The 25373-nt window shown below is 56.4% G+C and overlaps 1 protein-coding gene across 1 annotated transcript; it reads left to right on the top strand.

The window, feature by feature from the left end:
- Positions 1–2061: 2061 nt before the first annotated feature.
- On the top strand, positions 2062–22015 carry WNT11 (Wnt family member 11). The gene is made up of 5 exons (XM_032168097.2): positions 2062–2239; positions 11852–12087; positions 13720–13997; positions 17037–17329; positions 21633–22015. The coding sequence occupies exons 1-5, from the start codon at positions 2157–2159 to the stop codon at positions 21805–21807; spliced, it is 1065 nt and encodes a 354-aa protein (XP_032023988.1). The 5' UTR covers positions 2062–2156; the 3' UTR covers positions 21808–22015.
- The last annotated feature ends 3358 nt before the right edge of the window (positions 22016–25373 follow it).

The following is a 25373-nucleotide window of genomic DNA, read 5'->3' as shown; positions in this document are numbered from 1 at the left end:
TGGGAGAGGGGAAGACGGTGACTGGAGTTTTGATTCCCCCCTCCATATCCAGCGGATATTTTTCTCGTTCTGAGAAGTGCAAGAAACTTGCAGGACCAGGAAGACAAAGGATTTGGATACAGGTTGGGTGGGAGGACGGGGCTGGGTTACACCGAGAACCCCGCTGAGACCCCCAGCCTTGACGGCATGTTTGTCGCAGGCGCCCCTGTGCTGGGCGCTAGCTGCGGGGCTCCGCGGAGGAAAAGAACTGTACGATCCAGGCTTCTCGCCTTCTTGTGGGTTTTGCCGACAGGCTCCAGAAAACAGTGGGGCTTCCCCTCTGTGCGTGCTGACGACCCACGCGCAGGAACGCGCCACGCAGGTGGCGTCGCGGTGCAAATAGCAGAGGGGCTCGGAGCCCCGCAGGCTGCAGGGAGACGGGGTCCTCGGGGGACGCACGGCGAAGCACCATTCCTCGTTCTTATGGAAGGAGACACCGAGGCTGGGGTGGCTCAGGGCTTGCCCAAGCTCACAGAGCCAGATAAGAACGTCCCTTTTCTGCTCCAGCGCCCCCACTACCATGGGCGCCTCCTTTGGGGTCAAGTCCGCCTCCTTTAGAAAGGAATCCCTTTGTCTCTGGTCCTCCCGAGGGGAGAGGGGCTGGGGCTGTGTCTGACTCCGGGCGAACGCCAGGTGTTGGTAAATTTGGGAGAAGCTGGGAAGGGAGTTAATGAGGTGAGAATGAAGTGAAGGAGAAAAAAAGCGGAGAAAGCGGCTCCGCGGGCTGCGGGCGGGCGGGCGGGGCAGCCGCTCCTCCGCGGCCCGAGGGCGCCGCCTGGAGGCCAGAGGCAACACCGCGCCAGCCCCGCGAGCTTCCCCACTTCGGCAAGGCGGGGCTGCCCAGTCCCAGCTCGCACGCCTCCACCCCCACCCTCCAAAGTGGGGCGGCTAAAGACGGACTTGGAGACTCGGAATCCTCACTGTACAAAGAGCCCTACCATCCCGTTTCCCATCCTTCCCTTCCCACACCGAGAAAGCGGGGCCCCGGGCAAGCCCCATTTCCTGATTTCGCCGGACACCCGGCTTGCCGCTCCCTAGCTGAACCCCACCTCTGCGCCTCAGTTTCCTCATCTGTGAGATGAGGCAGTGATAGTACCTATCTCACTGGGTGCTGGGAGGAGCAGATGCGATCGTGTTAGGGAACTTTTTTTGTTTGTTTGAGACGGAGTTTCCCTCTTGTCGCCCAGGCTAGAGTGCAGTGGTGCAATCTCGGCTCACTGCAACCTCCGCCTCCCGGGTTCAAGCGGTTCTCCTGCCTCAGCCTCCCGAGTAGCTGGGATTACAGGCGCCCGCCACCACGCCCGGCTAATTTTTTGTATTCGTAGTAGAGACGGGGTTTTGCCATGTTGGGCAGGCTGGTCTCGAACTCCTGACCTCGGGTGATCCGCCCGCCTCGGCCTCCCAAAGTGCTGGGATTACAGGCGTGAGCCACCCTGCCCGGCCAGGGAACGTTTTTTATAAAAGCGGAATTGTGCCCGAATTGCCCCAGCTTACTGAGGAGGTAAACTGAGGCACGGTTGGAAAGGAGAATTGCCGAGGCCCTATTAACTAATGCTCAATATTGCGGGGATAAGCTCCAGCTCCGGGGCCTCGACTCTGCTGCCTCGCTCGGACTCCTGATTCCTCATTCCTCTCCTTTCCGTCCCAGGTCTGCGTCTGTCCGGGTTTCCCCCTCTGCCTCCGTGGCTCTCAGCCTTGTCCTCTGAGCGTCCTTCTCCCTCTTGCTGTGTCTGCCCGGTCTCTCCGGGGGTCTCCGGTTCTGCCGCCTCCTGTCCCTCCTTCCGGCTGCCCCGGCCCGAGGGGCGCGAAGGCGCGTTGGGGCCCAGGGCCCAGCTGGGAGACACGCCTTCGGCCGCGCCTAATTCGAGCCAGGCGCGGGACGCGTCCCCCGGCCGGGCGGAGCGGGAGGGGACGCCCGCCGCGCTCGGCCTTCCCGGGCCCCGACCCCTCCTTTGTAATTTGAATAAAACACCTCCCCCGCCCGCGCGCCGCCTTAACCCGCCGCCTCCGCTCTCCCCGGCTGCAGGCGGCGTGCAGGACCAGCGGCGGCCGTGCAGGCGGAGGACTTCGGCGCGGCTCCTCCTGGGTGTGACCCCGGGCGCGCCCACCGCGCGACGATGAGGGCGCGGCCGCAGGTCTGCGAGGCGCTGCTCTTCGCCCTGGCGCTCCAGACCGGCGTGTGCTATGGCATCAAGTGGCTGTGAGTAGGGACCCCGCGTCCACGCGCACAGGCCGGGGACTGGGGCGGCGGAGGGCGTTACGGGGTCCCCTGGATGGGGCGAGCGCACCAAGACCCGGGAGCTTAAGCTGGCTTGGCGGTCGTGGGCAAGTCATCCCTAAGCCTCCGTTTCCTCCTCTGTAAAATGTCCCTACCTCCCGGAGGCTTGCGAAGAGGGAGTGAGACGGGCGTGGACCGCAATGGAAGCGCCTGGTCCTGTGCAGCTGACGGTGGCGCAAGGGCCACGGAGTTTCTGGCCATCTCCGCAGGAGCAGATGGAAAAAGACATTCTGTTCAGGAGGCGCAATCCAGAGCGGCCAGTCCAGGAGCGTTCCTTGTCAGTCAGTCTCCTTGACCCTAGCGGGAGTTCCGCTGAGACACTCCTGACCCCTCTACCTGGGTGACCTTGGGAAAGTGTCACTCTACCTCTTGGGGCCTCCTTGTCCTCCTCTGTCACAGGAGGGTGAGACTCTCCACCTCACTCAAATCAGACGAGAAGAGGCTCCTGAAAGGACCTCAGAAGCTGTCAGATGCCGCCGTGCACATGTTCAGGGCATTCCTTTAGATAGAAATTATTCACGCAGGGGTAGGAGGGAGAGAGAGGCTTGGTGCTGAGCTGAAGGGAGTGACTGCTCAGGGGGCTGGGGGTGGTGAAGAGAGGAGTAAATGCCAGCCCCTTCCTGGAGGAGCTGCGCTCTAAGTTGAGAGAGATAAGCCCAGGCTGTAAATAACTCCGCAAGTGTCCAAGTGCCCGAGGAGAAACCAGAGCGGGAATCTGGAGGCCTAGAGGAAGGAAGCCCACCTGGTGGGGACACAGATTTGAGACACCGGGAAGCTTTTCTGGGGCTGTGCCCCTGGTGACTGAAGCGCTGCCGGGAATTGGCTGGTTCGGGCAATGGAGAGGAGGACGCTGTGGGCAGAGGGCCTCCCTCAGAAGGAAAGTCCAGGACAGGACAAGGGTCTGGAATTTGGGGCCGGGGCAGGGAGCCTGCAGATAAGACAGCAGAGGGCAGGTTGTGGGGGCTGGGGAGGGCGCTGCAAAGGGTTCGTGAATTAGTTGGAAGACAGGGTGATAGTGGCTGCGCCGCCAGCAAACAGTCTGGAGGTCACTGGCCCTGCCCCTTCTCAGGCCAAGTTATTGATTAATTGATGATTCGAGGAGGGAACCCCGCCTTCCTGCCTTTCTTGTTTACAAGAAGCCTGGTCTCAGCGATCTCCCGGCCCTGGGCACTAGCTTTTCCCAGCTGTGCCTGAGGAGTTCTGCGAGAAACCAGCCACCTTCCTTTTGCGATGGGGTACCCAGCACCGTTCCAGCTGGCAGGGACCTCGGATCAGCGAGTCCAAGCTCTCTCATCCACTGCCACCATTTTACAGATAAGGATACTAAGGTCCAGGGAAGGAGAGGATTGGCTGAAGGAGCGCCAGAGGCCTTGCACTGGGTTTGGGTGTCATTTGCCGCCCATAAGAATCCTATGGGGTCACTGCCATCATCCCTGCTCCACAGTAGGAACATCGAGACCCTGCAAAGGGTGTGATGCACGCGAGCCCCCACACTGGCATGTAGTGGGATGGACGGCTGGCTAAACTTGACATCCATGTCCTGTCCCCACTGCAGAGTCAGGATGCCACAGAAATGGGTACGACTCATTGTGTGCCTTAAATAAGCCCCCAGGCTCTTGGGGGAGATGGACATATAGAAATACAAAGTGGACTATGGTCTGTGTCCTAGCAGAGGGAGCATGGCAGCCCAGAGGAGGAGTGGTCAGTTCTATCTAAGGGAGATGCCTGGGCCAGGATTGGAAGGACAGGGAGGATTTGGATGGTCAGAGACGGAGTGCAAAGCAGGCGTCCTAGGCGGGAGGCACAGCACGAGCAGAAGCCTGGAGGCTGAACAGCACATGTGGGGAGACCTGGAGAAACCAGGCACCACAAGAGCCTACTCCTAAGTGCCCCAGACTCTGCTCTGAGAGCTTGGATCATTTAATTTAGATCATATTGCGCTCCTATGAGAAGGTGATAGTCTAGCAAGAGGGGATTAAAGTCTTGCTAGAGTTGAAGATAGAGGGGAAGGTGGGAAAAGGGGTGGAGTTTAAGAATAACAATTATCTGTGTATGCATGTGTATATCTAGATACATGTATGTAGGCCGCGTGCATATATGTATGTATATGTACATATATGTCTACACACACATGGCCTCACTATGTGCTAGGCACCATTCTAAGTGCTTTATGTATATTGTTCCATTTAAATATCCCAACCACTCTGTGAGGTGGGTGCTGCTATTACCCCCATTGCACAGAAGAGGAAACAGAGACTGGGGGACACAGAGATGGGGGCTCTACCTAGCAGGGTGTCACAGCTCAGAGGTAGTGGAGGCAGGATTTGAGTTAAGCTGCCTAGCTCTGTGGTCTGTTGGGCACAGGGAGCCCCAGCACAGCTGGGAGCAGGGAAGTGTTCAGTGAGGCTGGAAAGCCGGGGACTCACCCAGGAGCCTCCGCTGGCCTGGGCTTTGGAGAGTGAGCTGGAGATGAAAGGGGCACTTGGCACAGGAACTGAAAGCCAACATGGCCCAGTGACCTGGAATGCTCACCTGGTGGGTGCCTGGGACGCAGGCTGAGCTGGTGGGATGGGGGCTGGGGAGACGGGATCAGAACCTGGCTGCCCGTAGAGGCACCTGCCCGGAAATAACCTGGGGATTCTTTCCTACCTTACCTCCACCCAGGCCAAGCACCAGAAGACTCCCAGCCCCTCAAGTATTTGGGGTCCCAGGTCTGGGCTGTCCACCCCCTTCTTGGCTTTCCTGGGTAGGGGGAGGGTTTGAGGGGAGTCTCACTCTCCTGTGAACCACGGAAGCAGTGGGGTGAGAGGAAAGGCCCAGGCTGGTTGGGAACATCCATAAAGGCCGCCCCCTTCCCTGGGCAGTCCCACACCTGCCACTCCCACGGAGGTGGGGCCAGGAGGCTCTAGAGGGCCATGGCGCTGCAGAGTAGGGTGGAAGGAGCGCCAGACTGAGACTGCAAGGCCCAGCCTGAGTTCTGCAGGTCAATCGCTTTAGCTTCTCTGAGCCTCAGTTTCCTCAGCTCTAAGATAGAGGTAGAAGGAGCCCTACCACAGGATGCGGGAGGCCTGGGGTCTAGCTTGTCTCTGCCTGTGATTGGCTGTGTACAGATCTGGGCAAGCCCTGCCCTTTCTGGGCCTCAGTTTCCCCACTTGCCTAGTGGGAGTTGGTGATGCTGTGGCAGCTGCCCTTTGGTTTCTTGGTTGAGAAGTGTCAGACCAAGGCCTGTTAGGGCTTCACCTTTGCAAGATGGGCTGCACAGGTGGGTCAGCATGTGTGAGGCCAAGGTGACAGGCTTCCATCTCTGAGGTCTGGGCAGTCAGATGTGAAGGGGACCCAGTGTCATTTCCAGGCAGGACTGGATCTGCAGGCTCAAGGCCCTTCATCAGCCTCCACTTCTCTATCTATACAGTGGGGACAAGGGCTGGACTGGTCCCTCTTCACTCTGGAGTCACAAGGGCTTCACAAAGCCTAGGAGGGAGGGAACAGGAGGACTCTCAGGCTGTGGGGCCCCAGGGGCTTCTTCTTCCTGGATGGGCAGCTGCAGCCCCAAGCTGGGGTGGCTGGTGAAGAAGGGGCACTTCCGAGGTTCCTAGACCTCTCCCCAATTCCTAGACCTGGTGCCTAATTGAGGAGTTAATTGAGGAGTCATGGAGGGAGAGGTTCCCCAAGGTTGCCCCAGGGGAGTAGATGGAAGCCTGGGGAGAGGCTGGGCTTGCCTGGGTGGCCTAGAGCCTGGGTTCCTGCTCCATCCTCCCTGCCACATGGGCACCAGGATGAGGTGGGGCCCAGGAAAGCCCAAAGAGACATGGGCAAGGGAGGGACAAAGGTCTGGTTGGGAGAACAGGATCTCCTTGACTCAATTGTTCTCCCACCTCAGGGCCAGCAGGGTCCACAGACGCAGAAGCACAGGGATTCTAGGGCAAGACTGAGTCCCTAAGCCAGCCCGCAGCCCTCATCAGCATCCTCCTCTTCCCAGAGGCACAGATGTGGGCATCAGGGGCTCTCTCATCGCTATCTGTTGACCTCACCCCATCTCTCTCCCTGGGTGGGCAGCTGCCAGGCTACATTCTGGGTGGTGCTGATGGGGGCACCTTCTGAGGCCCTCTGAGCCCAGCTCTGCCGAAGCCTCACCTGGAAATGGGCTGGCAATACCACTCAGCACCGTGGGCGACTGAGCTGCAGAACTGCAGAGAGGGACCTTGGGGCCCGGGTCACTTAAACGAGCCTGAACCCTGGTGCCAGGTCTCTGGCTTAGAATTCATCATGCGACCTGACCCCTGTGCCTAGGGGGAGAGGGATGCTGTGAAATGCAGGTCCAGGAAGGAAGCCCTTCTTTGAAGGTGACTTACCCGGGCCGGGTCCCCTAGAGCAGCCTGAGGGTAGGGTTGCTGGCACCACCAGGAAAATACCTCAGTGAAGTCATTTGACAGCTTGTGTTACCAGTGTCAGAGCCTGCATTGTTCTTGAGCATTGAGCAGTATGGATGGGGAAACAGAGGTGGAGCAAGGGGCAGTGACTTGCCCAAGGTCTCACAGGCAGAGAGCTGCTGAGCCAGAGCTTGAACCCAGGTCTCTGCCCCAGCCAGTCCCAGCAAGGCCCCCAACTCCTGAATGAGAGGAGGCCTTGCCACCCCGCTGGAGCCCCGAGCTCGGGCCTCGCCTGTGAACTCTGCGTTCCCTCCTGTCCTTTCTTCCACCCTCTCCCCCAGGCCCCCACCCCCAGATAAACCGAAATGTTTCCAATTAGGGGTCTGTTGGAGTGAAGCGAGCGAGATGTCCACAAGAACTCCCCCGCCTCCCGTCCTAATCCTTGATTACCTCCCCAAGGGGGATTTATTTGGAAACGGTCATTACCACTAATTACCAGATGACCGCATGGCCCTCCTCGGGAGTGGAATCTGCTGCCTCCCGCCTGCGATCTCTGCCTGCAGCCCCTGTGGGCGGGTGGCCTCACTGGTACACATGGCAGCCTGCTCCTGTCCCAGCCTCAGCCTCCAAGGCGGGCCCCTGGGCCTTCACACTGCTCTGCGCCCACCAGGGCCTCTGGATCTGCTTCTCATTTACCCTTGGGCCACCTGGGGTGTCTAAGCCTTGTCTGGAAGGTGCTCTGACAGCACCTTCTCTCTCAGCCTTCTGGGGAGGATGGAAAGACTGAGACCCAGGGTGGCTCCGGGGCTCACCCCAGGGTCCCAGCCAAGGAGACCCAGGCACCAGGAGCACCAGGCTCCCTTCCCTGAGAGCTGCAGCACCCAGCACTCACAAGCTGTCAGCACTGAGCTCCCCGGGAAGAGGCTCAGCCCCCATCGTCCCACCCCGTGGCTTGAGCCGGAGCCCAGGGAAAGACACAGGAGACTGCCTTCACTGCCTGAACGCCCACCATGTGCCAAGAGCCTACTGCTAGGCCATGCACTGATGTGCTGTGGCCCATGTCGTCTTTCTCATTTGAAATGCAGGAAGCTGGCTCAGAAGGAGCGGGAGGAAAGTTGGGTGAGGGCGAACGGCAGAGCGGGCTCAGGACGGGCTGGGTGGGGACCGCCCAGAGCAAAGCGGAGGGGGGACTCAGAGAGAAGTGACCCCAGTGCCTGCAGGGACTAACAGCCTCACCAAGAAGGATGACGGGGCCTGCTGGGGGGTGCTGGACAAGCACAGCCCCTAAAGCAGGGCTGATCATCCCCTCCGGGCTGCCCTCTGAGGTGTGAAGTGGGAGGCTCTGTCAACCGGGAAGGGCCATGCCCATGTGGAGCTGTTACCCCGTGACGGCACCGCACGCAGGGACAGGGTTTGCTGGGTGGAGGTGGACGGGTTGTTGACAACCGGGAAACACACTGAAGTGATGACATTTGCCTCTGTGTGGTCAGGGCCCACCCAGGAAGTACGGCAGGGTTCAGCAACAGGTTCCCCAAGAAGGTGAGGCCAGGACAGGCCAGAGCAGTTCTATTTAGGTCAAGAAACCGCATCTGAGGGATGCTGTGCGGCCCACGCTGTGCCGGATGCTGGCATCTAGACACACCAAACATTTCCCGGCTCATAGTTTATGGTGTGGCAGTGAGGGGAGACTGCCCTGGACACCACAGTTGATCTTACACAGGGCAAGTCACACCGCCCTAACCACAGACACCAGGCCTTGCTTTCTGGGTCTCTGGGAAGGTTTCTATCTTTGGGGGTTATAGGGTGGGTGGGGCATGGCACAGTGTGAGAGGCAGGAGGAAGTGAAGGAACCTATTGAGTACTTACCGTAGCACATATCATTCAACCTTGGCAAGACCCTGAGAGGTCCCTACGTTGTAGTTGATGCCCAGAGAGGGGCAATAGTTTGCCCAAGTTTGCACAGCACATAGAGGACAGAGCTTGAGTGAGAACCCAGGCCTTCTCGCTCCGTCTGGTCCAATACTTGCTAGGCAACAAGCGGGGGACTTAGCTTCATCTATGAATTTTTTGTTTGTTTGTTTTGTTTTTTGAGATGGAGTCTCGCTCTATCGCCAGGCTGAAGTGCAGTGTCACAATCTTGGCTCACTGCAATCTCTGCCTCCCAGGTTCAAGCGATTCTCCTGCCTCAGCCTCTCAAGTAGCTGGGACTATAGGCACACACCACCACGCCCAGCTAATTTTTTGTATTTTAGTAGAGATGGGGTTTCACCATGTTGGCCAGAATGGTCTTGATCTCCTGACCTCATGATTTGCCTGCCTCGGTCTGCCAAAGTGCTGGGATTACACATCTATGAATGTTTTAAACACTTTGCCTACGTTCTGTTATTTAAGTCTCACCATAGCCTTTTTTTTTTTTTAAGTAGACAGGGTTTCACTGTGTCACCCAGACTGGAGTGCAGCGGTGTAATCATAGTTCACTGTAACCTCAAACCCCCGGGCTCAAGTGATCCTCTCAAGTAATTCAGACTACAGGCATGCACCACAACACCTGGCTAATTTTTTTTACTTTTTGGTAGAGACAGGGGCTCTCACTATGTTGCCCAGGGTGGTCTTGAACTCCTAGCCTCAAAGGATCCTCCTACTTTGGCCTCCAGAGTAGCTGAGATCATAGACGTGAGCAACAACCCCCAGCCTCATCATAGCCTTTTGAAGTAGTAATTATTTTATTTTATGTTATTTTTTTAATTTTATTATTTTATTTTTTTGAGACAGAGTCTCATTCTGTCGCCCAGGCTGGAGTGCAGTGGTGCGATCTCGGCTCACTGCAACCTCTGCCTCCTGGGTTCAAGCAATTCTCCTGCCTCAGCCTTCTGAGCAGCTAGGATTACAGGCATGTGCCACCATGCCTGGCTAATTTTTGTATTTTTTTAGTAGAGACAGGGTTTCACCATGTTAACCAGGCTGGTGTCAAACTCCTGACCTCAGATGATCTGCCCGCCTTGGCCTCCCAAAGTGCTGGGATATTACAGGTGTAAGCCACAGCGCCTGGCCTTATCATTTTTTTGTAGCAGATGAGGAACATGAAGCCCAGAGAGGCTGGATAACTTACCTAGGTCACACAGCTGGTGTCCAAGGCTTGTGCTCTTCCTGGGACTAGACCAGGAGTGAGAACAGCTGGGTCATTGATTTATAACTATTGGTAGCTTTATCCAGCCATTAGACTAGGGTATCCTTGAGGAAAGGATCTATGTCATGTTCATTACCAAATGAGTCTGGGAAGAGTTGGTGCTTAGTAAATACTTCTTCCACAAGTAGATCAAGTTCATTCATGTCCAGAAGCAGGGGGAAAGGCATTCCTGGCATCAGGAAAAGCTTGGGCAAAGGCATGGTGGCAAGACAGTTCGTTTCAGAGAAGTCAAGAACCTGGTGTAGCTGGATGTCAGGATGAGGATGGGAGGCTGGCGAGAGCTGGGAGGCCAGGCTTTGAGGGGCCCTGAATGTCAAGCGGCAGCCCTTGGCCTTGACTAGGCAGGTCCAGGGAGGCTACCCCCAGGTAGGAAAAGATCACCAAGGTGGTAACTGTAGTAGCTTCCATCACTGACCACTGGCCACAGAGTGTCAGCCCTGGGCAGAACGTGAGACACACATTGTCTGATTTAAGCCCTCAGTTAATACTGGGAGGTTGATGGGAGAGGAGAGGTTAAGTGACCTGCTCAAGGTCGCAAGGGGAGTGATATAGCCTGGAGTCTACCCAAGCCTTTGCAGTGCCCTTGGCAATGGGCTGCCTCCCTCGGAACTCAGCCCAGGGGTTCTGGGATCTCTACCTTGCCAGGTCTCAGCCCAGACCCTGGGTGAGGAGCACTGGGGCCACAGCAGGCGGGGCACTCAGCACTTCTGGCTGCAGAATGGCCCCTCTTGGTTCCCTGTCGCTCCTCGGTCTCTGCTGGGTTGCTGAAGGCCAGCTGACTCTGCGTTCCAGACGGCCCCTGCTGTGGGTGGGGGCACTGAGAGTGAGTCCATGTGGAGTCCTTTAGGGTTATGGGGTCCTTAAGTGCTGCCGATGCAGGCTGCCCTCAGAGAAGGCCTAGGAGAACGGCAGATCGAGGAAGGACCTGGTCCTAGAGTCTTGGAACCCAGGTGCCCAGAGCTGGGATCTGGGAGGCTCTTGGGTCCTCTAACATCACCAGGGTTCATAGCGACCCACTAGGCTAACATTTCCCAAAGCATGGATGAGGTGGATGAAGTCAGCAGCTTCAAGCGAAGGGCTCTGTGCTCACTGTACTAAATAGACTCCCTGAGTTAAATAACACCAAGCCTGTTGCTTTGCTGCAGGACTTCTCAGGACCTTTAAAATGTAAATGTGCATACTGACTCTCCAAGTGGGGACATAGTACATCATGTTCCCCAAATGGATCGCTTTTGTCAGAGTGTCTCACTGGAGCCCATTCTGGGAAATATGGTTTACAAGTACAAACACTGAGGCCCAAAGAGAGGCAATGAATTATCTAAGATCACACAACAGGTTAATGGCCAAGTCTGGATTAGATACTAAATTTTTCAAGGTCCAGGTCATCACAAAACTGAGTGGCTCTTTAATCCTTTATTAGGAATTCCTTGCATGTATATGGGACTTTACAACATAATAAATGGGTTTAGTAATCACATGAAACAATGATGGAAAACTCCTACCTCATGTTGCGCATCTAGAAAGGCTTCAGTTAATAGTATGTATAATTATTGTGATTATAAGAATCTAGCATTTCTCATGGTTTCTGGCACATAGCTGCTCAGTGTTGAATGAATGTTGAATAAAGACTAATAATTCACAGCTGTATGAGAACTGAATCAGGTGGTGGAGGTGAGCTTTGTGAACTGTACAGCTGTTTTGTTAGTATAATTATCCTAAGGCTTAGGTAGGATATGTTATGAATAGGGCCTGAAGCCCAGAGAGGGACAGTGATGTGCCCAAGGTCACATGGGGTGGGAGGGGGATCCACTGCTCTGCCAGCCAACACTTTGGGAGCCTTTTTTGGAAGGAGCCAGGAAACCAGGAAGCAAAGTCCGTTGAGGGAAAGGCTGGGGCCAGAAGTGCGGGTGGAGGCCATGTGGCCTCTGACAACCCTGTCTCTCCTTCCATCGGTCATGGCCTTTCCATGGTGTGCAGGGCACTGTCCAAGACACCAGCGGCCCTGGCACTGAACCAGACGCGACACTGCAAGCAGCTGGAGGGCCTGGTGTCTGCACAGGTGCAGCTGTGCCGCAGCAACCTGGAGCTCATGCACACGGTGGTGCATGCCGCCCGCGAGGTCATGAAGGCCTGTCGCCGGGCCTTTGCCGACATGCGCTGGAACTGCTCCTCCATCGAGCTCGCCCCCAACTATTTGCTTGACCTGGAGAGAGGTAGGAGCTGGCGAGGCTGCTGAATGCATGTGGGTGCGGGTGAAGGAATTCAGGCATCAATCTGTGTGTGTTTAGATGGAGGGATGGGTTCATGGGTGGGTGGATGATGGATTCATGGATGAACGATGGGTGGATACAGGCATGGATGGATGGGGTATGGGTGGATGAATTAATCATAAATATGAGTGTGCAGGCATGAATTCACGAATGAGCAAACACAGATGAGTGACGATATCAGCACAGGGGAGCCTGAAGGACATGTACCTGTGTGCCCCCATGCATGAATGAAGGAATGACCCAAGGCTGTGGCCTGCTGTACTTGAGGCCACATGTCAGGGAGGCTCCTGGGAGGGGAGTCTAGAAACAAGAATGCTATAGAGCCCACCCTCAGGGCAGACAGGTGTGCCACAGGTAACACTGAACCAGGCTGCTGAAACTGTTGCACCATGCACAAAGCAGTATAGGTACAGAACATCTCGAAGACTTCCTGCAGGAGGTGGCTTCTGGTGGGGGGGGGGTCTGGGGGACCCATGTACAATAGGGAGGCTTTTGACAGACAGCAGCGCCCCAGTAGGTGTAATCTCTCCCCTGCACTATAATAACTTTTCTTGTGGGTCCTAAACAGTAGCAGCTAATGTTTGACAAACCTTCCTTTCTTCCTGAATTATTTGAACTCCAGAGCCAGCCTGTGAGGTAGGTGTTATCGCCCGTATTCTACAGTTAAGGAAACTGAGGCTGGAGAAGGGAAAGTGGCTTGCTAGTTAAGAGACAGAGCCAGGGCTCGGACCAATGGCCAGGACCCTGCAGCTGAGGCTCCTGAGTGCTGTATTTGTTTCCCAGGGCTGCTGTCCAATGGGCCACAACTGGCTGCTTGCAAACAGTTGTGTATTGTCTCAAAGTTCTGGAGGCCGGAAGTCTGAAATCGAGGTGTCAGCAAGGCCATGCTCCCCCTGAAGGTGCTAGGGAGGATCCTTCCTGGCCCGTCCCTAGCTCCTGGTGGCGGCCGGCCATCCTTGGCATTCTTTAGCTTGCAGCTGCGTCACTGCAGTCTCTGCCTCTGTCATCACAGGGCAAGCTCCCTCTTTGTGTGTCTGTGTATCCAAAATTCCCGTTTCTTATAAGGACACCAGCCACTGGCCTAGGGGCCGCCCTGATCCGGTATGACCTCGTCTCAGCCCCATTACATTTGCAAAGACCCCACTTCGTCATAAGATTATGCTCACAGGTACAGGGGTCAGGACTTGAACACATCCTTCGGGGGGACACAGGTCCACACACAGCAGGCCCTTTGTGCGTGTCTGGCGCATCAGGAGCTCAGAGCCTGGGCCTCACTACTGTAAAGCATCCCCTAATGCCAGTGCAGGGCGAGTGGGTGGAAGCCCAGAGCTGTGAGTGTGAGTAGGAGGACCTGGGTGAGGGCATGCCTGTGGGTGTGGGGTCCTGAGTGTGGCTGTCAGCTGGTATATTCAGAAGGAATTGGGGAAGCAGGGGTGACATCTCAATGGCCCTAGTGCCGGCCCCTGCTGGCGTCACCTTGGTTACAGCAGGGTGTGGGCGAAGCAGGAGGACCTCTGACCTGGGCGGGGTCCTAGCCCTGGACCAGCGTCGCTGACCTTCCTCTCCCACCCTCAGGGACCCGGGAGTCGGCCTTCGTGTATGCGCTGTCGGCCGCCGCCATCAGCCACGCCATCGCCCGGGCCTGCACCTCCGGCGACCTGCCCGGCTGCTCCTGCGGCCCCGTCCCAGGTGAGCCACCCGGGCCCGGGAACCGCTGGGGAGGATGTGCGGACAACCTCAGCTACGGGCTCCTCATGGGGGCCAAGTTTTCCGATGCTCCTATGAAGGTGAAAAAAACAGGATCCCAAGCCAATAAACTGATGCGTCTACACAACAGTGAAGTGGGGAGACAGGTAACCACCCACCCCGCCCACCCCCAGATAGTTGTGCTTGTGCCATTGGCCAGAAAAGGGCCACCCAGCGTGCCCCAGTGGCGGGGGGTGCGGGGGGACGGGCCCTGACTGGCCCACACCTGACGTGCCTCGCACCGTCCTCGTCCTCAGCCCTTCCCTCGCCAGCTGCTTGGGGCTTGTCTCGCTTTCCTCCTCCAGGGGGTCCATTGGGGTTTGGGTTGTCCAAGCAGAAGGAGCACTGAACTAGGAGTCAGGAACTCTGAGTTCTGGCCTTGGCTCTGGCACTAAACTCGCTTAGGGACCTTGGGAAAGTCAGTGCCTCTCTAGCCTCAGCTGTTCCCATCTATAAAATGGTGGGGGTGACCTGGTGCTGAGTCCCCATCTGTCATATTCCTCAAGCTGTCCCTCCCTCCAGGGTGTGGAGAGGGCTGTGGTCAACAGAAGCCTATCCTAAGGGGTCATCTGCTTGGATTTAACAGGGACTCTCACCCACACCAACTGAAGCTGCTAGAACAGTTTCCTCCAGCATTCATTATTATCAGGTTTTCATTCATTCCTCACCTCACTGCCCAAAAGACTGGGGTGAGTGGACCCGTAAGTGAATGAACTTTCTGCCAATCTGTGTTTCAGACACTGTGTTTGGTGCTCCATACATTTCTGTTCTGTGGTCACAGAACAACCCGGGCAGGCCCTGTTGTCCCCTTTTTACAGATGGGGAAAGGACCGTGAACGGCAGGGATGGCCACTTGGCCAGAGCTGCATGTACAGATGGCATCTCATCAGCTCCGCCCTGCACCCTTTAGCCCCATTTTACAGAGGCACTAAGTGAGGCTGAAAGCACTTCAGTGGCTCAGCCCCACAGCACGATAGAGCCCAGGACTGTGGGACTCCGAAGTCCAGGGGCTTCGGTGGCCTTACCTGCTCTCAAGGGTCTTCCTTGTGTGAGGATTCTAGGGTGTCCAGGCCATCATTCGACAGTTAGGGAAACTGAGGCCAAATCATACTTTGGGTCTATAGCAGAGCCTGGCCAGGGACTCAGGACTCCTGCCTCCTGGCGCTGCTGACCTGTCCCCTACCCCTGCTCATGAAACCCGGTGGGAGCCCTTCACCAGCGGCCTGCACACCCACCGCCATGGCCACGCCCACCATCATGGCCACGCCCACCATCATGGCCAGGCCAGCTGGGCGCCACATGCTGCCAGGGCCACAGCCCTCCCCTCCCCACCATGCAGTCCAAAGAGGGTCCTCCGCCTCAGGGCAAATCAGGCCGGTCCCTGAGGCCATCTGCAAGTGGGGCCAGTGTCCCTGCAAACTGCAGGGCTGCTTGAGGATTAAATGAGATCACAAACATGTGTTTAGTACCTCGGGAAGCTCCAAGCCCCTTCCCCCAGCTTATGCTGAGCAGCAGAACCTAGTTCACATTCCCTCGATGGCTCACCAGTGCCTCGGTGCCCTGCAGTCCTGCTGACTTCATCCCTGTGACCTCCACAGACTTTTCTCAGCAAATTCCAGATTGGGTACCCAAACACACTCCCTGGGTCCTCACTTCCTGGCACTGGTGAGGGGAAGGAGCCCTGGGACCTTGGCCAGCTCCCCCACTAACTCACTTGTCTTGGGCAAGTCCTGCCCACTCTGTGCCTCAGTTTCCCCATCTCTCTGATGTAGAGGATGGGCCCAGTTTCCCATGACTCTTGCAGGTCTCTGTACAGGAGAGGCAGGAGGGTAGGCCTGGGCAGAGGAATCCAAGTCTTGTGTTGAAAGTAGGGTTTAAAAGGCAGAACTGGAAGGCCTGTAGAAGGCATCTAACTTCTAGGCTGGGCGCGGTGGCTCACGCCTGTAATCCCAGCATTTTGGGAGGCCAAGGCGGGTGGATCATGAGGTCAGGAGATCGAGACCATCCTGGCTAACACAGTGAAACCCCGTCTCTACTAAAAATACAAAAAATTAGCCGGGCGTGGTGGTGGGCGCCTGTAGTCCCAGCTACTCGGGAGGCTGAGGCAGGAGAATGGCATGAACCCAGGAGGCAGAGCTTGCAGTGAGCCGAGATCACGCCACTGCACTACAGCCTGGGCAACACAGCGAGACTCCGTCTCAAAAAAAAAAAAAGAAGGCATCTAACTTCTGCCCCTCAGATATGAATAGGGAAACTGAGGCCCAGGGAAGCTGGTGGGCCCAAGTCCTTTTTGAAGCCAAGACAAGAGTATCCCCAAGCCTCTGAGCCCAAGGGGGCTCTACCGTAGTTATTACTTAAATGGATTTTTCAAAACCAATATTGATTTAACTCTTATGGCTCACAAAACCCTTTTGTGTGTGTCATCTCATTTCATCCTTACAGCTCTCTGCAAGGCAGGAATTATGTGCTCGCCTTGCACGAAAGAAGACAGAGGCCCTGAGTCCCTGAGTGGCGACGTGGCTTGCTGAGGGTGGCCTGGCAGGAGCACTGGCAGTGGGGGGAAAGCCAGCCAGGCGGCAGGGAGGTGCCCCCTGCACTCACCCCTGCCTCTTCTCCCCTTCCTACCCTCCTCCCTTCCTTCCTTCTCTTTTTTCTTCCTTTTTTCCAGCAAGCATTTAGTGAGAGAAAAAGCATGAAACAATTAAAAGCCACCACTTTTGGAATCACCCTCAGATCTGGGTTCAAATCCCAGCTCCATGATTTTCTATCTGTACCCTTGGGCATGAGACTTAGCCTCTCTGAGCTATTGTTTCTTCTTTTTAAAATGGGGGAAGTAAGGATACCTCCCTTGAAGGGCTGTTGTGATCAATCTCCATTATGTGTTAGAGTGCTTGGTATACAGTAGGTGCTAAACAATGGCATCCCTATCCCTGAAAATGCCTTTCTTCCTGCCCCTCAGCTGCCCCCCAAGGTTGCAGGAAGGCCCACACCACCTCCAGCTTTAAAGCAAAAAGCTCTATCACTTGAGACTCCAGCAGGCAGTGACTCCCTGAGAGCACCCAGCCATGGGTGGGTGGGGCTGGGGTCCCGGGTCAGGCCAGGGAGGGGACTCTGGCTGCCCAGCCGACGCCTTCCCCTGTCCACAGGCTCTGCGCGCCTCTCTGGAAATGAAGTGTAAGTGCCATGGAGTGTCTGGCTCCTGCTCCATCCGCACCTGCTGGAAGGGGCTGCAGGAGCTGCAGGATGTGGCTGCTGACCTCAAGACCCGATACCTGTCAGCCACCAAGGTAGTGCACCGACCCATGGGCACCCGCAAGCACCTGGTGCCCAAGGACCTGGATATCCGGCCTGTGAAGGACTCAGAACTCGTCTATCTGCAGAGCTCACCTGACTTCTGCATGAAGAATGAGAAGGTGGGCTCCCACGGGACACAAGACAGGTGAGGCCTGCCGCCACCTTGGTGGGAAAGGGTCACCCGTGTTGCACATGCTGTTCCCCAGCTCAGGGCCACGCACACAGCAGGGACTCAGGCGGCATTTGGGGAATGGAGACCCTGCTCAGTTGAGGGAGTTGGCCCCAGGACTGCTAAGTGGAGATGCCAGGGTCCTAGGGTCCCCTGCAGAGCTGCTGGGAGCGCCTGTTCTGCACTGCACCTGGCAGGGGCCCAGTGAATGTAGGCTGATGGGGGGGCCCTGCTCCACCTTCCCCAGCTGGGGAGACAGATGGGAAGAGACAATGACGCTATTGGGGGACAGGACAGGAATGAGGCTGCCCAACGTAAGATAGGTGCTCAGAAAATGTTTGTCAGATGAACAGGTGAGGGGTAAAGGCCATACACCCTGCCCATTGCACAGCAAAGGAACTGAGGTGCCAGGGGAGATGGGGACAGCCTACACTGAGTGAGGGAGAGCGATGTCTGCCTGCATTCCGTGCAGCAACACTGCCCCTGTGTCCTCGCCCCTGTGAGCCCTCTCCTCCTGGGGACCCCAGGCCTGGAACTCTACCACAGCCCCAGTCACAGCTGCTGCAGCTGGCTCAGGACAGTCGAGTGAGGGAGCCAGGGGTGACTGCAGACCTACTGTGTGCTGGGTGGGGCTGGTGAGGACTGCACAAGCAGCATTTCCCAAAGACGGTGCTGGGGAAATCTGGTCCTGATCTCCTACGAGAGAAAGAGCTCTGTCGTCACATGCATTTGGGAAATTCTCTGGCGATTTACAAGGCCCTAGAATATATGAAAGGCTCTGAGGAATCTGCAGTAAAGGATCTGTTTAAGCCAGTGTTTCCCAGAGGTGTTTGGCCATGGAACTCTTTTATTAAGGAGCCCCTAATAGCATTCCACAAAACTCGTGTTCTCGGGGTTAAAAGAATATTGCACCAGAGAGTGGGTGTCTGGGAACGTGTCTGGCACATAGTTGGTGCACAGCCAGCGTTGACTTCCTCCGCAGCCCACGTTCCTGTCTCCAGGAGAGGGAGGGGTGGGCTGCATCCCCACAGGCCAGGGCAGCCGGCTCTGTGAGAAGGCCCAGGCTCCCATCTGGAGGCCAGATTGAGGGGGTCGGCGGAGGGAAGATGGAACCAGGTCAGGCCAGGGAGACAGGAAGGAGCCAGAGGCTGGGCTGAGGTAGATGGGGATGGGGGAGTTAGAGGAGGATTCTAGAACATGGAGGGCTGAAGGAGGCCCACGGAGGACCGGAGAGTGAAGAAAGGGTCTTCCTGGATCCATGTGCGGCTCTGTGTGTGTCAGGGAGGGCACAGCTTCCCAACAGGGGGACTTGAGCACATCCCTCTCACTGATCTGAGGCTGAGGCTTGTCTTCCGCACAGTGGGGAGGGCACCCCACCGCTCACAGGGTTGTCGAGTGATCTCCAAGCACACTTACCTAGCATCTCCCCTCTCCCCTCCCCTCCTGGGCAGTCTCCCCTCCCCCTGTGCCCTCAGGCTGCCAGGCCCCTCTCTCCCAGCTGCCCCTCACTCCTGATGAGGAGGCCCTGCCCACAGCACTACCCACCCTCCCGGCTTCCTTTGCAGCCCCCACAGGTTTCCTGCCTTGCAGCTCCCGGTCCTTCCCCAGGGGGACCCTTGCAGGCGTCTGTATTAGTTGGCTTTTGCTGCAGTAACAAACACCCCCAATTTCTCAGTAGTTCATAACCACAAGCATTTATTGTGCCCATTACATGAGACTGCATGTCAGCTGTGTCTCTGCCTGGCTCTGGCAGGTGCTGGTGGGAGGTCCCCAAGGGCTCAGGTCGTGACAGGAATGCCTGGTGTGAAGGGAGCCCAGAGGGTCCCTGATCCAGCCTGGACATCAAGGAAGGCTTCCTAGAGGAGGGGAAATTTGAGATTGATGATTAGGTTGGGGTTGGATGTAAGTGAGCGTGGTGAACTGTGAAAGGCGTGTGCATGTGGGGTATCTCTAGAGGCTGGCTCCCTCGCTGCGGAAGATGCCTTGCAGCCTCCTCAAATCTAACCTGGGGAAACCGAGGCCTAATCTGCAGTCAATATTCCAAACCCTAGCCCTCTTGTCATATTTCTTCCAGAGGCCTGCACCTCTGAAACCCACTCCCCTCAGTCTGAGCCACCCTGTGCCCTGGGAGCCAGGCATCCAATGGCCTTTCCCTGGGCCTATGGCCCCACTGGCCCCAATCCTGGTCCCAGGCACCCAGGCCTTGTCTGGATCTGACACTGGAGGCCAAGTTTTCAGACAATGCATGTCAGGGATCCAGAAATTTAAAAAAGAACTCTGCCTCCTTCCCACCCCTCAGGGTAGAGTGCTCAGCCAGAGCCTTCAGGAGAAGGCTGAGGGGGAACTCATGGATGCCGAGTGGCTAAACGAAGCCCAAAAAGGTTCAGTGACCTGCCTTAAGTCACACAGCCACTAAGTGGCAGAGCTGGGGCTTGAACCCAGGTCTGTCCAGCTCTAGGGCATGTGTTCTTCTGGGAACTGCTAGCAGCCCCCACTTGCTGGTCACCGGCTGACTCTTCCCAGGCACTCCCCTCCTTCTGCCCATGGTCCCTTCCAGCTCGGGCCTGGCCTCTCCCCCAGCACTGATCAGCCTCCTCCGGTCCTCCAGCTCTCCCCTTCCATCTGCTCTCACTGTTCTGAGGGCAGGCCTGGTCTTCTGCCTTTGCCCAGGCTGTTCCCTCTACCCCAGCACTCCTTCCCTCCTCTGCACGGTGAAGTCCTGCTTATCTTGAATGGCTTAGATGGCCTTTCCTCTTCCAGGAAGCCCTGCTGAACTCTCACAGACCCTGTACTCACCCCGGGCAAGGCCCCTCTCCCTTCTGTGTCTGTTTCCCCATCAGTAAATATGAGGATTGCATTCGGTCATCTCTAGGACTTTCCCATCTTGGACATTGTGGGATTCCTCGGTCCACATGTGGGGACCCTTTGTCCCTGTCTGTGCCCCAGCCCCCTGCTGCTCTGTCCCCAACTACATCTCATGAAAACACTCCCTGTCTAGCCTCAGCCCAGCTAGAGGAGCCACCAGTCTGAACAGATGATTTGTCACTAGACAGAAGAACTGAGAACAGTGGAAGGATGTTTGCATTTTATAGAGACCTTCAGTGTCTTTGCATCCCGCATTTGGGAAGAAATGCAGCCCCTGCCGGCTTCCATGCCCTGCCCTTTAGGGTAGGGAGAGCAAGTCAGGGCCTTAGTTTTAGTCCCCAAGTTTAAGCCTCTGCCCTTTGCTGAGCCTGTTTTCATCTGCATAATGGACATAATCATTCCACTGACCCAAGGGCCCTATGGGCCTCCACTAAGATAAGACACTGGAGGGAGTGCCTGACCCACAGGAGGCACATGGCCAACAGACCCCTCTTCCTCCACGAGCAGCGAGTCTGATGCCCAGTGGGGGTTCGAGTATTTCAGCATTTATCCTAGGATTCTAAAAATCAAATGATCTTGACATCTCTCATAATATTTAATTAAAGATTAAATATGGCCGGGTGTGGTGGCACACACCTGTAATCCCAGCTACTTGGGAGGCTGAGGTAGGAGAATCGCTTGGACCCAGGAGGCAGAGGTTGCAGTGAGCTGAGATTGCACCACTGCACTCCAGCCTGGGCAACAGAGCGAGACTCTGTAAAAGGTTTCACATAAAGATAGGATTATTAGATTGGTTGGAGGGTCCTTCTAGTATTTAGAAGTAGAAGAAATAGAAAAAAGATACCTCCAAGAAAACAAAACAAGGCTGGGCACGACAGCTCATGCCTGTAATCCTAGCACTTTGGAAGGCTGAGGTGGGAGGATTGCTTGGGCCTAGGAGTTCAAGACCAGCCTGAGCAATATAGTGGGATTCCATCGCTACAAAAATAAAAATTAGAAAATTAGCCGGACATAGTGGTGTGTACCTGTAGTCCCAGCTATTCAGGAGGCCAGGGTGGGAGGAGCACTTGAGCCGGGGGCCTGGGTGGTGGGGAAGGTGGGGGTCAAGGCTGCAGGGAGCCATGATCACAGCCACTGCACTCCAGCCTGGGTAATAGAGTGAGACCCCATCTCAAACAAATAAAAGAAAACAGCCCCATCATTTTGGTAACCCCTTATTAGAAATATAGGGAAAAGTTAGAAGTACCTTTAGGTAAGAGGATTATTTAAAATTCCCCAAAGATCAAGACAGCTTCTAAGAAGGGCTGAGTTGGTGGCCATGGGAGACACTGCCGGCTGCCTGGCTGGGAGTCATGAGGTGTTGGTGGGGTGGTGACCAAGGCATGCACTGACCTCCTTCCTGCCCCCACAATAGGCAGTGCAACAAGACATCCAACGGAAGCGACAGCTGCGACCTTATGTGCTGCGGGCGTGGCTACAACCCCTACACAGACCGCGTGGTCGAGCGGTGCCACTGTAAGTACCACTGGTGCTGCTACGTCACCTGCCGCAGGTGTGAGCGTACCGTGGAGCGCTATGTCTGCAAGTGAGGCCCTGCCCTCCGCCCCATGCAGGAGCGAGAACTCTGCTCAAGGACCCTCAGCAACTGGGGCCAGGGGCCTGGAGACACTCCATGGATCTCTGCTTGTGAATTCCAGATGCCAGGCATGGGAGGCGGCTTGTGCTTTGCCTTCACTTGGAAGCCACCAGGAACAGAAGGTCTGGCCACCCTGGACGGAGGGCGGGACATCAAAGGAAACCGACAAGATTAAAAATAACTTGGCAGCCTGAGGCCCTGGAGTGCCCACAGGCTGGTCTAAGGAGCGGGGCTTGGGATTGGTGAGACTGATACAGACTTGACCTTTCAGGATCACAGAGACCAGCCTCCGGGAAGGGGTCTGCCCGCCTTCTTCAGAATGTTCTGCGGGACCCCCTGGCCCACCCTGGGGTCTGAGCCTGCTGGGCCCACCACATGGAACCACTAGCTTGGGTTGTAAATGTTTTCTTTCGTTTTTTGCTTTTTCTTCCTTTGGGATGTGGAAGCTACAGAAATATTTATAAAACATAGCTTTTTCTTTGGGGTGGTACTTCTCGATTCCTCTTTATATATTTTATATATATATAAATATATATGTATATATATATAATGATCTCTATTTTAAAACTAGCTTTTTAAACAGCTGTATGAAATAAATGCTGAGTGAGCCCCAGCCCGCCCCTGCAGTTCCCGGCCTCCTCAAGTGAACTCGGCAGACCCTGGGGCTGGCAGAGGGAGCTCTCCGGTTTCCAGGCAAGGCGGCTTCCGATTGATGTCCCTTCTCCCCCCGCACTCCCCCCACACCAGGCCCTGGCCCTGATCTCCCTGTAAGAGCTCTTGGTCAAGGGCGAGGACAGACATCTTGAAACATAAACCCAGCTGGCAGCATCTTTTTTCCTCAGGGACACACACGCAGGCGCAGCTCAAAGCCTGGCCGTGTTGTCAGGCCTGCCTGCTAAGCTGGCTTCAAGGGAAAACACTCCCTGGGCAGCTGGGACGCAGACTTCGGGGAGGTGGTGCAGATCCAGGCTCTAGCTAGCCCTGGTGGGTTTTCTGCATGACCCTGGGGAGGGCTCTCTGCCAGCCGCGGTTTCCCCATCTGTAAAATGGGAGTGGTGGGGAGGAAGGCTGAAGGTTGGGAAAGGCCTCGTGCCTGGAGGCTGGCGGCAGTGGACGTGTTGAGAAGTGGTTGGATTCTGGTTCTGTTTTGAAGGGGGAGCCAACAGGATTTGTTCTCTTTTTGCATGTGGGGTGTGAGGGGAAGGAGGCCCAAGAATGACTGCGGGGTTTTGGCTGGAGTACTTGGAAGGCTGAAGGGGCTGAGTGCCGACATGGGGGTGGGGAGAGGCCTGGGGTTCAGATTTGGGCCCATGGGGATTGTGATACTGTTTACGCTCCTAGTGGAAATACTGAGTGGCTGGGCAGATATCTGGGTCTGGAGTTCTGGGGAGCGGCCAGGGCTGGAGATCCACATTTGGGTGTCATCACTAAGGGAGCGTGTGGGGTAGAAGAGTAAAGAGGACCAAGGCCTGGGGCACTCCTGCCTTGGAGGTTGGGGAGATGAAGCTCAGAGAAGACACAGGAGACAGAAAGAACAGCCAGAGAGGCAGGAGGGAGGTCGGTGGTCCTGGCTGTTGCCAAGTGAAGACAGGGTGCCAAGGGGAACAGGATCACCGCAGGCACATCACTGTCCCTCTGAGCTTCCGTGTCACCTCCTGCATGTAGGCAGCACCAGTAACCAAGAGATGAGTAACTGGGGTATCCCCAGTGCCTGGCCAGGGCAGGTGGCCCCGAAACAGAAGCAGTGGTTCATCACCTGGATCTTGCTGTGGCTGGGGTGTAAGAGGATGTTATAATCCAAATCTCTGCATGCACCAGAGAGACTCGGACTCTGTCTGAGACCAGTGCTCCTCCCTCCCTGAGCCGGCTGAGGACTGAGACACCACCCGGAGGGGCTGGGGCAGAGCGGGGCCTTGTGCAGGATTTGGAGAAGTGAAGCCACATCCTTGGGGGTGGGATGGCATGGATGACCCCTCAGGGGCTAGACCCAACCTGAGTGGGAAGAAGGGGGGCTTCTGTGGCCATCCTCGAGGCCCTGCCTGAAAGCTTGCAGTGGGGGCAGTCAGAGCCACAGCATCACCAGCTGCAGGGAACCTCAAGATAAGTCTTCTGGTGTGTTTTGCAGATGAGGAAATTCAGAGATGGGAAGGGCCTTCCTGTGGTCACAGAGCTGATAAGGGGCTGGGAACTGGGGGAGGTGGAGCCTTCCCGGGTGGGGCCCCTGCCAGCCCCTCTGTCAAAAACCCCCAGCCTCCCTGGAAGGAGCCCCTGGAATGTGCGTTCTCCAGGCCCAGGGCTTCCCTGCTTCACAGCTCTCAGCGACCTCCTAGCCCACAAAACCAATCCCCGGTCCCTAGCCTGGAACACAAGGCCTGTCCCCCAGGCACAGGCAATTCTTCCAACAGCATTTCCTGCAGCTCCCAGCTGCTCAGCCCGCTTGCCCTCTGGGCATCTGCTGTTCTCCCTGGCCGAGAGTGCTGTTTGCCCTGCTGGAATCGCACACAACCCTCACAGCCCTCTCCACAAAACCTTCCCCAGTGCCCTAGGTGGAAGGGACCTCCCCCTCTTCAGGCTCCCCACAACCCTCTGAACATTTAAAGCAGCCATCACCCACCTTCTCAAGCTGCCAGCCAATGCCCTCTTCTGCAAAAGCCAGGTAAATGGCTCCCTCCTCCAGGAACCCTCCCCAACTACCCTGAGCCTGGGTCAGGGGCCTCCTCTGGGTTTCCACAGCCTCTGTGCTCCCTGCAATGTTTTGCGGAACCAAGGTGTTGTAGAGGCCTGTGTTGTGTCATATCATCTGTCTTCCCCACCTGTCTGGGACCTTTTCATGGGCTGGGACCAGCCATATGCACCCATGGGCCCTGGGATCTGGGGGGCAGCACAACAGGGCTGGGTATAAAACACACCTCCAAAATGTTGGATTTGGGAGTGTCCTTTGGACCTCTGTCAGGACAAGTAAATGGGGAAACCAGACCAGGGACCCAGAATGGCTCTCAGAAAGGGTGGCCACATGATATAAGTGCTACCATTTATTGTGCACCTGCTGTGTGACCTTCTAAACACATTGGCCCAAGTCATCACAGCAGCCCTCCAAAGTGAGTATTGTTACCATTGACAGAGGAGGAAACTGAGGCTCTGCAAGAAAAGGCGGCTCGCTCCAGACCAGGAAAACTCCCAGCACAGCGGGGCTCTGAGCGCAGGTGCGTTCCTGCTCACACGTCCGCACTCCCAGCGGGCTCGGGGGAGCTGCATGGAGAGCTGAAGACCGTTTCCTGGGCTGAGCTGGAGGTCTGGGATGGGAGTTCTCAAGCTCAGGACAGGAGACCCTGGGGGGTCCCTGACTCAGCGGGCTACTGGCCCGTCCCCACGTCTGTGACAAAGCGCTTAACCTTTCTGGCTGGCCAAGAGCTGGACAACTGAGGGGGCAGTGGGAGCTGGTCCCGGTGCTTCCCCTCACCCCCAGGTCAGGGCTCTAAGAATGCAACCAGGCTGAGCCCCACTCCGGGGAGGTGGAGG

The sequence above is a fragment of the Hylobates moloch genome, unplaced genomic scaffold (genome assembly GCF_009828535.3).
Source record: "Hylobates moloch isolate HMO894 unplaced genomic scaffold, HMol_V3 SCAFFOLD_11, whole genome shotgun sequence".
Taxonomy (NCBI): Eukaryota; Metazoa; Chordata; class Mammalia; order Primates; family Hylobatidae; genus Hylobates; species Hylobates moloch.
This window is presented reverse-complemented; position numbering and strand designations above follow the sequence as displayed.

Coding starts and splice junctions, on each gene's coding strand:
- WNT11 (XM_032168097.2), top strand. CDS start 2,157: ATGAGGGCGCGGCCGCAGGTCTGCGAGGCGCTGCTCTTCGCCCTGGCG. Junction 2,240..11,851: donor TGCTATGGCATCAAGTGGCT/GTGAGTAGGGAC, acceptor CATGGTGTGCAG/GGCACTGTCCAAGACACCAG. Junction 17,330..21,632: donor TCCCACGGGACACAAGACAG/GTGAGGCCTGCC, acceptor CCCCCACAATAG/GCAGTGCAACAAGACATCCA.